Raw genomic sequence first — 14,136 nt, 5'->3', positions numbered from 1 at the left:
CTTTGCAGCACCCTGGAAAAACAAAACTTTGTGATTTTCAGGATAGCATTTACCAGCAATCAGTGTAGGTTTTCATTACAATAAAAAGTACAAGCATGCCTATTTTCAGATCAGGTGTAAGACTCCAGCACACACTGGCGAAGAATACCTGTAATATGGTTTCTTCATAGGATGAGAACTCCTGTTCTCACTGTGTTAATCCAGGACTTCCATCTAACATACTTAAACATATTTCTATTTAACAAATTTAAATACCACCCTCTTCTCTTACACCATTTTGACATAGTTCACTTTGTGTGCGGAGTTCATCATAGTATGCAAGAATACAAAGATTACCTGTAATATGGTTTCTGTGTAGGATGATGAACTCCACACACCTATATCCCACTTTCCTTCCACCTTTTATCTTTACTGTCTATTTTCTTAAATACCATTGGATAATGACACTGGGTTTTTATAGAAGAGGGACTCTGGTTTTGGCACAAAAAAGTACAATATTACAATGATCTTTGGGTGAGAGATGGGTTTATTTCTCCTGACATAAGCAACATGGAGACCAGGAGTTCACCTTGTGCTTGAAGTTCATCATACAAGGTAAGAAGCTATTTTGCATTTTTTGCATATAAGTCATGTGTCTCACCAAATGAATAGGAGCCCATCAGTCAAATCAATTTGGTCCAACTTGCATCAAGACTCATCCATCTATCCTCTCAAGTCCATGATACATAAGGTAAGTTTCAGAGAAATTTGATATATTTATACGTAGGGAAAATAGCTGGTGAAAGTTAAATATATTTAAATATATTTATTATTAGATGCAGTTAACTGCTCTGGATGTGTCGTGTGGACTTTGGTTTCTAATGTTTTCCTTAATGGGGCTTACCAGGTACTACATTTAATAAAAAATGAATCAATAAAATGAAACATGATTTTAGAAACACTTTAAGTGTAAACTCACTGGTAATTTGGCTTGGTGTCTATGGTTTTCCAAATGTCAAATTCATTTGTAAATGACACAACATTTGAGCCACAAGCTGCCCAGGTTGTATTTTTATCTGGGGTGTATGAAGACTCACTCAGACCAATTAAGGGAGTGTTGATGTTCCCAATATGCACCATCTTCTGAGTCTTTCCTTCGTCACACTGATAAGAAAAGGAAGTTCTGCATTATAACATTCCATATAGTGCTAGAAACTGCTAGAATCTTATTACAATAGAGTGCTTAACACATAAAATAAGGAGTTGTACAGAATCCTTCATAAATGTATATATTGTACATACAGAATGCAACTATATATTCAGGCATCATTTTTACTTTTTAAATTTTTTTTTTTTTTTTTTTTTTTTTTAAAAAAGAGGCACAAACGATTTACCTTGATTACTGAATGTTCAAAAATAGCTAGCATTCCATCAGCTGTCCCTGCTAACAGAAAATTATTCTCCCTGCTGATGGGGAAAAAAACAAAACAAATAAACAAAAACAGGCTCCTAACAAACTTATGTCTAACTAAACATATTACAACTATTGGAGATAAGACACCTTACACTGTTGTAAATAGAGGGCATCCAACAGGTTCCAAAGGCTGAATTTTGAATTTCTGTAACCCATGCAATCAATCAGGGTTATTTTGCTGCTATTCTTTCCGTTTTGCATTCTTGCCTTTCAAATCTGAAAGTCGTGCATCTTGTCTGAACCCAGTACATTACTCAAGTGCTTTTATAACACATGAAAACATGTTTCAAATGTCCAAAACAAGACACATTGTTTGTTTTTCTAACTTTGCTGCAAAAGGAAGAGCTACTTCCTGAACAGGTTGATACAGTGAAGCACACAGTCACCATGAAAACCATGGCAACGTTTAGAAGGGAAGTCTGAAATCATCATCCCATGAAACTGAAAGAAGAATCAAAAGAAAAACCAGAAGACTAATGCATATAAAGTCTAGTCTTTTTTTGTAATACTTACCTATGTTTTGGATATGAATGAAAGAATAAAGAGGTGATAGAGTCTGTCAGTTTTTGCAGCTGGTGTCTAGATGTTGTTTCCTCTGTGCTCATAACGATCAGTCTCCCAGACGCTGTCCCTGCAATAACTCTGTTTATCTTTTCCCCTGGCAGGCAGACAAGAGTGAGGCATAAAACCTCACTATTATCAATATCCTTTCAAGCAAAGTAAACCAAAAAAGAAGCATAACATTAGCTTAGAGTAAATGTTAGAACACACTCAATTTTAGGGCCTGGTATGTAAATTGTTATGTATACTATCCCTGATTCCTTAGTACACAAACAAGATTCCAATCAACGCGCAGTTTTTAATTTTTGATATATGTAAACTTGTATCTAATGCTGCCAGCTTGATGTGATCATTTGAAAAATAATCAAAACTGTGCTATCATCAATGTGAAGACTGGCAGCTAGACAAACCACCCAAATAAATGTAAAAGCAGAAGTTTTGCAATACAATAAATACTTTTAAAAGAAACTTTAGTAACAATACAAGAAATATAATACTCAGGTTTCATTTAATTCTACCTGAACTTCATCCCTTCCTGTAGCTAAATCCACAAATGAGATCTGTCCAGCTTGCTTGCTGCCACCACCAATCCACACCCCCGGCCTACTGCATGTAAGGCTGGAGGCCGCAATGCATCGTGCTGTCAAACTGGGCAGGGAGACTTTGCTCATTAAACAGAGGAGCTCTGCAGAGTTCAGCGTGTCAAATATCTGTTGAAGAAACATTTCAGAATAGGTATCCTTTACTGCTTTCTATACCAGTGTCTAATAGACCAAATGAAAATGCACTGTGAATGCTTGTGTACTGATTACTTTATATATTGATTCAAACTGCAGACGTAAACGGATGCAGGCATAATTATTCTAAAGCAACACATGTACTCCAAGTTATATAATCAATTAGCAATGGAGTGGTGGTGCGTATATTGAGGTTGTGTACCTTTGTCATAACTTTAAAACGGCAGATTATTTTAGATGCTGGACAAAAAGCAGGACAGGGCAGCACTGTGGAGTAGTGGTTAGGGCTCTGGACTCTTGACCAGAGGGTTGTTGGTTCAATCCCAGGTGGGGGACACTACTGCTGTACCCTTGAGCAAAGTACTTTACCTAGATTGCTCCAGTTAAAACCCAACTGGATAAATGGGTAATTGTATGTAAAAATAATGTGTTATCTTGTAACAACTATAAGTTGCCCTGGATAAGGACACCTGCTAAGAAATAAATAGTAACAAAAAACTGAAAGAATATTTGACCTGTATTTAAACTACCTGTGCCGATGTGGGTCTTTCCTCTGGATTCTCTCTCAAACAAACTTTTATCAATTTCTCAACCCCAGGCCATGGAGAACAGTTATAGTGTCTCACCGGATCTGAAAAGATAAAAATTACTTGTGAGCCTAGTGACTGGAAGGTTGTTGTGGATTCAGAGTTAGGCATTGTCCTTAAAACCACAATCTTCTATTCTGAAATTTGCCAATATATGCATGCAAGTGTTTTTGGGTTACACATTAAACAATGCCAACACACACACACCAAAATGGGGCTATTGCTTTGGTATAGACATGAATTCATTTTTTTTTTTAAATTTATCTTTAAGACTCCATTCTGTTGTGTTTTAATGAGTAAACATTACCTGGTAATTTTCCCTGAACTGCTAACTGATCAAACTCGCTGGGAAACCGCATTCCATCCAAAATACGTTCACCACAGGTCAGGATGTCATACAAGAGTAAGCCAAAGGAATAGATATCGGCCTGCTGGTTATAAATGACATTTCCACGAGCAACTTCAGGAGCACGAAATCCTATGAGAGCATATGAAGCAGAGTTATACTTTCAAAAGCTGTCATCTGAAACTGAAGCAATGTACTTTAGTTTTAAAAGCATTCTAAAGCAACATGCAAGCTCAGGAATTCTTCATCAATGTCTAAGAGTTTTTTTAATTCTTCTATGTAACCCAATACAATTCAGTACAAATTGTTTGTGTATATAAACAGACCATCTCAAGGACAACCTGTGTCCTTTCAATTTCTGCCAATGTAAACCATTTTTAAACACACACACACACATTTTTATATATATATATATATATATATATATATATATATATATATATATATATATATATATATATATATATATATATATACACACACACACATATTACATATTACACAAATTGAGTGAACAGAAGAAATATCTACATCAAATCAATATTTGGTGTGACCAATCAGATGTCTCCCTGATGGTATTGCGTGATGGATAAGTATCTTTCTGTACTTCTCAGCATTGAGGAGACCATTAATTCTGACCAAAATCTCCAACTCCATTTGCAGAAATGCAGCCTCAAACTTGCAAGGAACCTCCACCATGCTTCACTGTTGCCTGCAGACACTCATTCGTGTACCGCTCTCCAGCCCTTCGGCAAACAAACTGCCTTCTGCTACAGCCAAATATTTCAAATTTTGACTCATCAGTCCAGAGCACCTGCTGCCATTTTTCTGCACCCCAGTTCCTGTGTTTTCGTGCATAGTTGAGTCGCTTGGCCTTGTTTCCACGTCAGATGTATGGCTTTTTGGCCGCAACTTTTCCACAAAGGCCACTTCTGACCAGACTTCTCCGGACAGTAGATGGGTGTACCAGGGTGCCACTGTTTTCTGCCAATTCTGAGCTGATGGCATTGCTGGACATCTTCCGATTGCAAAGGGAAGTAAGCATTATGTGTCTTTCATCTGCTGCAGTAAGTTTCCTTGGCCGACCGCTGCGTCTACGGTCCTCAACGTTGCCCGTTTCTTTGTGCTTCTTCAAAAGAGCTTGGACAGCACATCTGGAAACCCCTGTCTGCCTTAAAATTTCTGCCTGGGAGAGACCTTGCTGATGCAGTATAACTACCTTGTGTCTTGTTGCTGTGCTCAGTCTTGCCATGGTGTATGACTTTTGACAGTAAACTGTCTTCAGCAACCTCACCTTGTTAGCTGAGTTTGGCTGTTCCTCACCCAGTTTTATTCCTCCTACACAGCTGTTTCTGTTTCAATTAATGATTTTGTTTCAACCTACATATTGAATTGATGATCATTAGCACCTGTTTGGTATAACTGTTTAATCATACACCTGACTATATGCCTACAAAATCCCTGACTTTGGGCAAGTGTACCTAGAAGAATTGATGCTGTTTTGAAGGCACAGGGTGGTCACACCTAATATGGATTTGATTTAGATTTTTCTTCTGTTCACTCACTTTGCATTTAGTTAATTGATAAATATAATCTATTAACATGTCTATTTTTGAAAGCATTCTTACTTTACAGCATTTTTCACACCTGCCTAAAACTTTTGTACAGTAATATATAATTTTTTACCAGGTGTTCCTTCAGAAGTCTTGATCCCCATGCTGCAGCAGTACTGGGCTATGCCATAATCAGCTATTTTTGCGATTATCTCCGAGTTAGTCTTTAAATTAAAAATGAGGACGTTATGTGGCTTTAGATCCCGGTATATTATCATAGATGAATGTAGATACCTGCCAAAAAAAAATAAAAAAATAATAATATATAAAACATTATTTTTACTCAAAGAAAAATACATGATTTTTGCTTTCTGATGCTGCTAAGCTTTAATTTAACAGATGTTTCCAAACTAAAGCAGACAGGTGATCCACAGTGTCTAATAATACATTATATGTATAGTGGCAATTATATTTAAAAACCCAGAAATAAAAGGTTTGTGTTGGGTGCAACTAGAGCTTAAAAGTGCCAATATGGGTGATAATGCTTTAAAGACTGGAGTTCATAAAATAAATAATTAAATTTTAATACTAGAGAGATGTGTATTCCTTTGGAGAAAATGAAAGCAGGTTTGTAAAAGAAAAGAAAAATAAGCATGTCAACACCTGTACCTCAAACCATCTGCCACATGCAGAGCTATCCTGTGTTTAAGTGTTTGATTGAGGTTGCCCTTTTTGTTTTCAAAAAGAGTGTCAAGGGAGCCCTTGAGTGCCAGTTCCATGACCAGCATACGGGGCTGAGTTCCTGCTGCCAACAGGGAGATGAGACTGGGGTGGTGCAGGTGGCTAAGTACTGAAAGCTCCTAGGCAAAGAACCAACAAGTAGTATTGTCAGAATAGTGTTGAAAAGGAAAAAACCTCTATAGCACAACAAGTCTTCTTATGAAAAACAACAACAAAATGTTTAGAAGTAAAGGCTTATATCCTATAGCTATATATGGGTTCACAAGTACAGGAAGGTGAACTGGAGCAGAAATAGCTTAGTTATACCTATTAAATTGGTATCCACAGGACACTGCCACTCTAAATATCATATGTGGACCAGCGAGGCACATCAACCTTTATTACAATCTTTTTTATTGGTAATGTTTTGCTCAATTTTAAAGTTCATGATTATCTGTGACTTCAAGAGGCCATCGATCATCAGTGTTTTGTTTTTTTAGCTAAAGGCTGGACAGCCTGGCACTACAATTATACAATTATTTCTTTAGGCAATATCTCTTCGCACAATAAATCACTCAGAACTTCACTCCGTGTAGTGGTAGACTAGGATATCTATTAGTCTATTAGTCTAAATAGGGATTTCTTACTTGTCTCAGTAGTCTGTGTAGATGTATTTCTGATGCATGCTTGTTGAAAATCTTGACAGCAACATCTTCATTTTTATATACTGCACGATATACGGACCCAAAACCACCTTCACCTGCAGGGAAAGAAAAGACACATGTATACATGCAATTCTTATTGAAGATTGTTAGATATAAAAATGTATGTATTCTCTTCTTACCCAGTAAATATTCAGGAGTTGAGTCCATTTCTAGCTGGTCGCAGTTTATAATGAGGTTTGCAGGCAGATCAGTAAGTATGAGGTCTGGTGCAATCTGGGATATGGGAATGGTAGACCTTGGATCCTCAGGGTTAACTAAAAGGCATTCTTAATAAACAGAAGTTTGACAGGTATTCAGAATAACACCTAAACTTCCAATATAAAATACAAATGAAGTCACGTTGTAGTGTGTGCTTTTCATTAACATTTTTACATTAAACTAGCAACTTTAGTATCACAGACAGATTAAACATGTTTCTAAAGAGTTACATTTCTTTTGGGTTATTTTTAGCCATTGAATGCAGATAATGTAACAATACCTTCATTTGTTTGGCTAAGCAGCTCATCCAGCAATATCCTTTGACACTCCTGACCATCCTCGAAGCTGTACAGAACCCATTTCTTCAGCAGGGTGTCACCATCCCCGCATACATCTGTTGCTAGGAGACCTGGAAACCATTCCTCCAAAAGACTGTCAATGTGATCCACGACCTGCCCCAGCAAAACACGCCCTACAAAAAGGTAACATATCTCCATGTTTAAATAAATTCAGTAGAAATTTGACAGGGAAGAAAAGTATTCTGTTTTTATAAAACATCTTTCAGATTAGTAGGCCCCTCAGCTCATTATATATATTTTTAAAAGCCACTCTATAGACTTTCTCAACACAACCAATGCAAAATAGAGAGGCTAAACATGACAAATATATTGTTTCAAATCTTACAAAACATGTTTTCTCAAATGTGTCTATTTCTTCTCATGCTCGTCAATCAGGACCAGTCTTCCTGTGCAGAATATATCCTCTAACCAAAGGATTTTGAAACAATACAAGCCAATAGCCATCTGTATTCTGATCATAACAATACCTTTGCTTTTCCTCTACCAAATCAGTTAGTTTGCATTAGTTTCGGGTCATGTAGCTTATATTTCATTTACAAAAATAATATATATAGGAGACACCACGCTGTACCTGAGGGTAGCGTTGTTCATTTTGCAAAATAGCTTTGCATGCAGGTCAATTCTTGCAGGTTACATAAAACGCAATATAACTCGCCTGACACATCAACAAAGAAAACATAAAACTGTCAGGGACACAGTGTCTCAGTTTATATTAGCAGAGACAAGCTATTGTTAAGTTTTCAAAAATTCTTTGTGAAGTAAATAATAATAATAATAATAATCTTTATTTTTTATACGGTACCATTCATAGTGAACCACCATCACAAAGCGCTTTACAAGATGGAAGACTAGGGCGTGTGAACTATGCACAAGCTGCAGAGTCACTTATTACAACATCTCACCCAGAAGACGGAGCACAAGGTCACACGAGTCAGTGGCTGAGCTGGAATTTGAACCAGGGACCTGGTTACAAGCATGTTTTTTTGACCTCTGGACCACACAACCTCCTACGTAAGGAAATCTTTTTTTTTTTTTTTAAATATATACAAACTCTAGATGTAATAACCATTTGTAACAGTAATGGAAGCTACTTGTGTGGTGTCATGTGAATTATAAACATAAATTAAAAAACTTTAGTAACATACATTTTCCATGGTTTTGCTGGAGGTATTACAATAACACAAACAAAACTGCTTACTGCATTTTAATACATTTACTGTACTTACTTGAATACTTCTTGAATGGACAACTTTACAATCTGAACCAAGTTTTTTTTTTTTTTGCATATGCAATCTCTTCATAGTAAAGGTTCAACACAAGCAGGTTCACCCGGTTTTAGAAATTGTTGATCAGCTGCACTTTGGTACTAAAGCACAAGGCTTCAAAGGTGTTCCCACTGTGGCTGACCAGATCAAAATATGTTTTTCTATAATATTAACAAAACACAACACAGGATGTTCACAAAATACCTTTCTGGGAGCAAGGAACAGTGACCTTCAGGAAACTCTCGGGTGTGTTGTCCAGAACGGCCGACTCTACTAAGCTGTAAGCTTCTGGAGACCAGTTCAGGTAGATGCCTTGTCTCCAATACATCCTGTTGGGACGAAGAGCTCTTTCTATGGCAGAAACAGATCTATCAGAAAGGTTATGCCTACAGAAAGTATAAACACATTTTTATGGCTTTATAGGAGGACCAAGAACTTTAAACATTTGTTGTAAAAATTATTAATTTGGGTATTTCCCATATATTGGGCCATAGTATAACAAGTGCAGGGTATCTGTTGTTAAATATGCAGAAAGATAACCATTTAATATTCAGCAGCAGCAAAAAATTGTGATTATTTTCAACCTCAATTTTTTCATTCAATTTAATTGAGGTGTTTTTCTTCTTCCCTTGTTGTATATCACTACTCTTCGTCTGTTTTAAGCATATGAAACCGAACAGAAGGTACTACTAAATAGAATACCTCTTCCAGAGAGCATGAATGTAGAAACTTCAAGCAGTCGGTTGATTAGCCGAGACCAGAAACCCATGGGAAAGTAAGGCATCTCATAAAGCCTCACAATTATTTCAGAGTTTTCACAGTGAGGAAGTTCAATCACGGGTCTGTGGTCTGACAAACTGGAAAAAATGAATGACTAAGTAAAACCATAGTGATAACGTTTATTGTGTTTTAAAACAGCAATGTTGAAACAGCAATGTTTTTTTCTAATTACCTGCTAGGAATAAGGAGCTGCTCTTCTCCCAAAGGCAGTGCAATCTGAAGCTTTTCAAGGAGTTTGAAATACTGAGGTATGTAATTCTTTGGGAAGCTTTTGCTGTGAAAAAGAATTTTTTCTACATCTGAACGCTGAACCATTCCTTTTGGGTATTTGGAAAAACCGCCTCCTTTTAGTGTTAATATCTTTAAAAAAAATAAATAAAAAGTAAAGAAAATGGGTGATCATACATTCTTTTAAACTATATAAATTCACACAGTATAAAGATGTTCAGATGGCACATTCGAGTCAATACCTGTGAGATCATGTTACACAGCCACTGGGGATCCACAAAGTAAAGTTCTCTTAGCTGAAGTGCAGAATCTTCAAAATGTAGCAGTACACCTGAACACAAAAAGGGTACAGCAAGGTCATAGAGAGCTGTATCTTAAAGTAATTTTAGCTAGAAAAATAACTACCTGTCATGCATTTACATTTACTATATTGGTTTCAAAGGTGGAGTTTTGAAAGGAACAATGTATTTTCCTTTTAAAGTTATTAGTTTGCTTGCCTTGCATTCCAGGAACTCTAATACTGCCTTACTTCCTTGGTCGTTTCACCTCAGCAATGTCTTCAGAGTCAAAGCATTTAACTGGCTACAAAGCATGTCACTCCTGGCTGGTGACCAATCAGAATGCACTTGTTTCCTGGTGTTTACATTAGGCAGCATCCATAATGTGAGCTCACCTCTACAGTTAATTATATTAGTTCTACAAACCCACTGGACTCACTGTAAAATGTATTTTACCGTTATAAATTTATATACCTCAATCCAAGTTTGGGATAGTTTAAAATTGAGGGAAGGACCAATAGCACATTGCCACAAACAAGGAGCAAGCATAATAAACAACTGTGGCAATGTTGCCTGCCCCTGTGTGTATTTCAGTGTTACATGTTGCGTGTTAATGTTGGTGTATAGTCACGGGTACACAGGATATAAACAGGTCTGCGTAACACAAGTGTTTAAAATGTATATTTGTATTTAGGCACGAGGATTGCATAGCACTTCATGTGAAAGTAAAAAGTAATAATATGTGAGCACGGGGAATTGCACTTTTTTAATTCATGTGCAGTTGTACCGCGACTCCAACTGAATGATTGATTAGCAAACTGAGTCTCGGTACAGCTGCATAAAAGAAGCATGTTTTCACTCACTCGAGGTTGTGTGTTCAGTCAGTGGAAAACGGGATTGGAGACAGAGGTAATATTATTATTATTAATAATAATTATACTAGTTAAAATATCAGATCACAGTGTTTGTCTGTGTAGTTCATTTTGTTTGTCTCTTTAATTTGGTGAAAGTGCAGTATCCTGCGTTTTTGTTTGATACAACCTTTTTATTTACTGTTCTGTTCATTCATTAAATGCGCTCAGCTTCCCCAAAACTCCACCTCTCTGTTGTTTATTTCCTAGTTTCTGGTCTGACGTCACCCACTACAGCCATCTTTGTGACAACGACTTACCAGACTCACTGAGAAAGTGAACAGCATGGGGAAGTTCGCTTTCATCTAAAAGAAGTTGGTTCTCCTGCACAATTTCCACCAAGCGCTGCTGGCAGATGACAGGAAATTCTGGGGATACTTTCTTGCGCTCCTGCAGAACTCTCTTCTCTAGTTCCAGGTAACTGTCAGGGATCAGCTGACCCATGACTGGCTGATCCCGAATCTGTATTATAAAAATAATACCTTTTAAGTTTCAACAAAAATTAAGTAGTGTGACAGTTTCAAAGTTGTGACCAAAAGGACCAGACAAACTATTTAGGTAACTATTTGTTAGCACTCCAAGATCTATTGTAATTCTTTTTCAACTTTACAGACTATGTGTTGCTTCGATTCCTCTAGCACTATACACTTTGATTTTCTTCACATCCTCTTAACTGGCAACTCAAACTGTCCACCAATAAGTGGTAGATTTACACATCAACGATGTCACTCAGGTGTACCTTGAAGTTCATGATCTCTTTCACAATGGCTTTCCGAAGTTTTCCCATGGAATCCGAATCCTCTGTGGCAGTCACAAGGTGATAATCTCGAATAACAGGGAAGCCGTGGTGATTCAGAAGCTCATTTCTGATTTTTTCTTTACATGCCTGAAGGTTCTTTTCTTCACTTACATCTGTATGGGTACCAACTAGTATAACCGGAGATGAAGAGGCTCTGGCCTAAAACATGAACACATACATTTGGGTTTGCTTTTCCATAATAGCACACAGTATATAACTAAAATCAGTGACCTCTCAAATTTAACTTTTGTTTATTTTGTGAATGACATAAACCTATGCTTATTATACAGTTTTCACTTTGTTTCTAAGTGTATTTGTTTAGTTGCATTTACAGCAACACATATCATGTACTGTAAGTTTGTTTTGCGCTTTTGTGATGTAAAATTGCATAGTACATGACCTGTTGATCTTACCTTTATGTTAAACAACCAAGGCTTAATTGAATTGACTTCAGTTGCTCCTTTACTCAAATCATAAACAACAAGATACAAGGCTCGCGGCGTCATGAAGTGAGGGTGAGAACAGTAAAACTCTTCCCGGCCTTGAAAATAAAGAGAAGACAATTTAGCCTTGATAATAAAACATGGTCACTGAAATTGTGTTGTCTTTTGGGATGCATTCTGATGAAACTAAGGCAACATTAAACTAAGCAAGTTACTTATAATACCTGAAAAGTCCCAGACATTTAAAACAATGTTATTTTTTCCCTTTTCCTGAATTTTCCAGTCCTTTACATCTATTCCAACTGTAGTCTTTGCAGCTCGAGACCGTGAGCGTTTCAATTTCATGAGCTGCTGGAGTAACGTAGTTTTACCACTCCCAGTATTCCCCACTATCATCAGCTTCATCCGATAGTATGGGACCGCCTTCTTTAGACGTTGTTGGAGGAATCTGATAAATGATCAATATATTAACACAAATTGAAGACATGCCAATAAAATCTGTCTGCAGCCTTTACACCATATCAATTACACCAGAGGTAGCAACCTAATATAAGAAAGAATGAGTCAATGAATCACTCGGTTGAAAAAAATGGGGATATTAACAACACATTATTACAATCTACACATTGGTCACAATACTGCATGTACCAAAACGTAGTTTTACTTAGTTTGCATTACATAGCAGTTGTATAAGTTTTTGTCTAATGTTATATTTGTGTGGGACAAACACTGATAAGCCAGCAATGAAAATCAGGTTATGGATATTCATTTAACATGTTTTGGAGTGACATAAATTAACCTTATGATATCCTTGGTTTTGCTGCCAATGTGTTTCAAATCCAAGTCTAATTGCAGCTCATCTAAAGGCAAGTCCCAGATCCGTTCAAGCTTCCCCATTTCATCAGGGAAGGATCTCAATTCTGAGTTTTTGCTGACATCCAGAGAGGTCAGGTTTTCCAGCAGCCCAATCTCCGATGGGATCTGCAAAATAAATGAATTATGTTTCAAAGAAAGAATCTGAGATTAATTTCTCCATTCAGTACATTTTCAAGGCAGAATTTTTGCTTAACATATAAACTTTTTTGTTTTGTTTTTACCTCTTTCAACTTGTTCTTACAGAGGTGCAGTTTTTCCAGTCTTGCCCATTTGTACACTGGTCCACTAAGATTCAGTACACTGATCTGGTTGTCGCTGAAAATCAGCTCCCTTAAGTTAACAGATTCCCACTGTGAAGGCCCAGGAAGCACCGTGATGTTGTTGTTTCTCATATCCACTGAGCGCAAACTAAAAGTGAAATTATTTAAACAAACTTAAAAATAGAATAAGCATTTACAGACAAATTGGAGAAAAAGGCAGTAAGATTTGTATTTCTGTACTGTTGTGTCAATATTAATACTGTACAATGTTGTGTAAACACACATTTCATATTTATTGATCTTTAAATTCTATCTAACTGAATCAAACTCAATTCAAACTTTTCCTAAACCAAAAAATAATTCCTAAACAGGTTGAGGCATTGTGTAATGGTTCAAGCCCCATGCATAAGCATAGAATGTACCCCGAAAATGAAACATGTTTTCATTACTCTTAATTTCTACAAGACCATTAGGACTGGCACTAATTATGTTAACTTACTATGGGAGGTGAAGAATAGCTTCTGGGATGCTTGTAAATTCATTGTGAGATAATTTGATTGTAGTTATTTTTGATGGCAGATAGGGCACATAACCTGGGGGAACAATAGGAACTATTGTTACCTGCAAAGTAAACAGCTGAGTAGTACAGTAGGCAGGTAATCGATAGAGCCAGCAGTACCAAAGTGTGTAAACATGCAATCCTTAAATAACATTTTGCATTTCACTGTATTTCAAGTGTTTATCCCATGAAAAATATAAGTACAAAATGTGAACAGATGGGGCTCCCAAGTGTCACAACTGGTAAAGGCGCTCCGCGTGGAGTGCAGGCTGCGCCCTATAGCCTGGAGGTCGCCGGTTCGAATCCAGGCTATTCCACTGCCGGCAGTGGATGGGAATTCCCAGGGGGCGGTGCACAATTGGCAGAGCGTCGCCCAGACTGGGGAGGGCTTAGGTCGGCCAGGGTGTCCTCGGCTCACAGCGCACCAGTGACCCCTGTAGCCTGGCCGGGTGCCCGCAGGCCTGCCTGCAAGCGGTCCAGAGCTTCGTGGTCCTCCAA

General features: G+C 37.3%; 1 protein-coding gene across 5 annotated transcripts in view; it reads right to left on the bottom strand.

Moving 5' to 3' along the window:
- lrrk2 (leucine-rich repeat kinase 2) overlaps positions 1-14,136 on the bottom strand; it is a 43,341-nt gene that overhangs the window by 12,076 nt on the left and 17,129 nt on the right. For all 5 annotated transcript variants that reach the window (XM_041257574.1, XM_041257572.1, XM_041257571.1 and 2 more), the window contains 23 exons: positions 13,579-13,672; positions 13,041-13,227; positions 12,743-12,924; positions 12,168-12,391; positions 11,914-12,041; positions 11,441-11,659; positions 10,962-11,163; positions 9,755-9,843; positions 9,457-9,644; positions 9,207-9,361; positions 8,709-8,855; positions 7,161-7,352; positions 6,802-6,948; positions 6,605-6,717; positions 5,907-6,097; positions 5,371-5,531; positions 3,646-3,816; positions 3,282-3,382; positions 2,533-2,724; positions 1,967-2,160; positions 1,374-1,446; positions 959-1,143; positions 1-12 (listed from right to left, as the gene is read on the bottom strand). The exon at positions 1-12 is cut by the window's left edge and continues 141 nt beyond it. In XM_041257574.1, coding sequence (XP_041113508.1) covers positions 1-12; positions 959-1,143; positions 1,374-1,446; positions 1,967-2,160; positions 2,533-2,724; positions 3,282-3,382; positions 3,646-3,816; positions 5,371-5,531; positions 5,907-6,097; positions 6,605-6,717; positions 6,802-6,948; positions 7,161-7,352; positions 8,709-8,855; positions 9,207-9,361; positions 9,457-9,644; positions 9,755-9,843; positions 10,962-11,163; positions 11,441-11,659; positions 11,914-12,041; positions 12,168-12,391; positions 12,743-12,924; positions 13,041-13,227; positions 13,579-13,672 — 3,547 coding nt within the window. The remainder of the gene's footprint in view (positions 13-958; positions 1,144-1,373; positions 1,447-1,966; positions 2,161-2,532; positions 2,725-3,281; positions 3,383-3,645; positions 3,817-5,370; positions 5,532-5,906; positions 6,098-6,604; positions 6,718-6,801; positions 6,949-7,160; positions 7,353-8,708; positions 8,856-9,206; positions 9,362-9,456; positions 9,645-9,754; positions 9,844-10,961; positions 11,164-11,440; positions 11,660-11,913; positions 12,042-12,167; positions 12,392-12,742; positions 12,925-13,040; positions 13,228-13,578; positions 13,673-14,136) is intronic.

The sequence above is a fragment of the Polyodon spathula genome, chromosome 8 (genome assembly GCF_017654505.1).
Source record: "Polyodon spathula isolate WHYD16114869_AA chromosome 8, ASM1765450v1, whole genome shotgun sequence".
NCBI classification, from domain to species: Eukaryota; Metazoa; Chordata; class Actinopteri; order Acipenseriformes; family Polyodontidae; genus Polyodon; species Polyodon spathula.
Note: the sequence above shows the minus strand (reverse complement) of the source record. Positions and strands in the feature narration are given on the sequence as shown.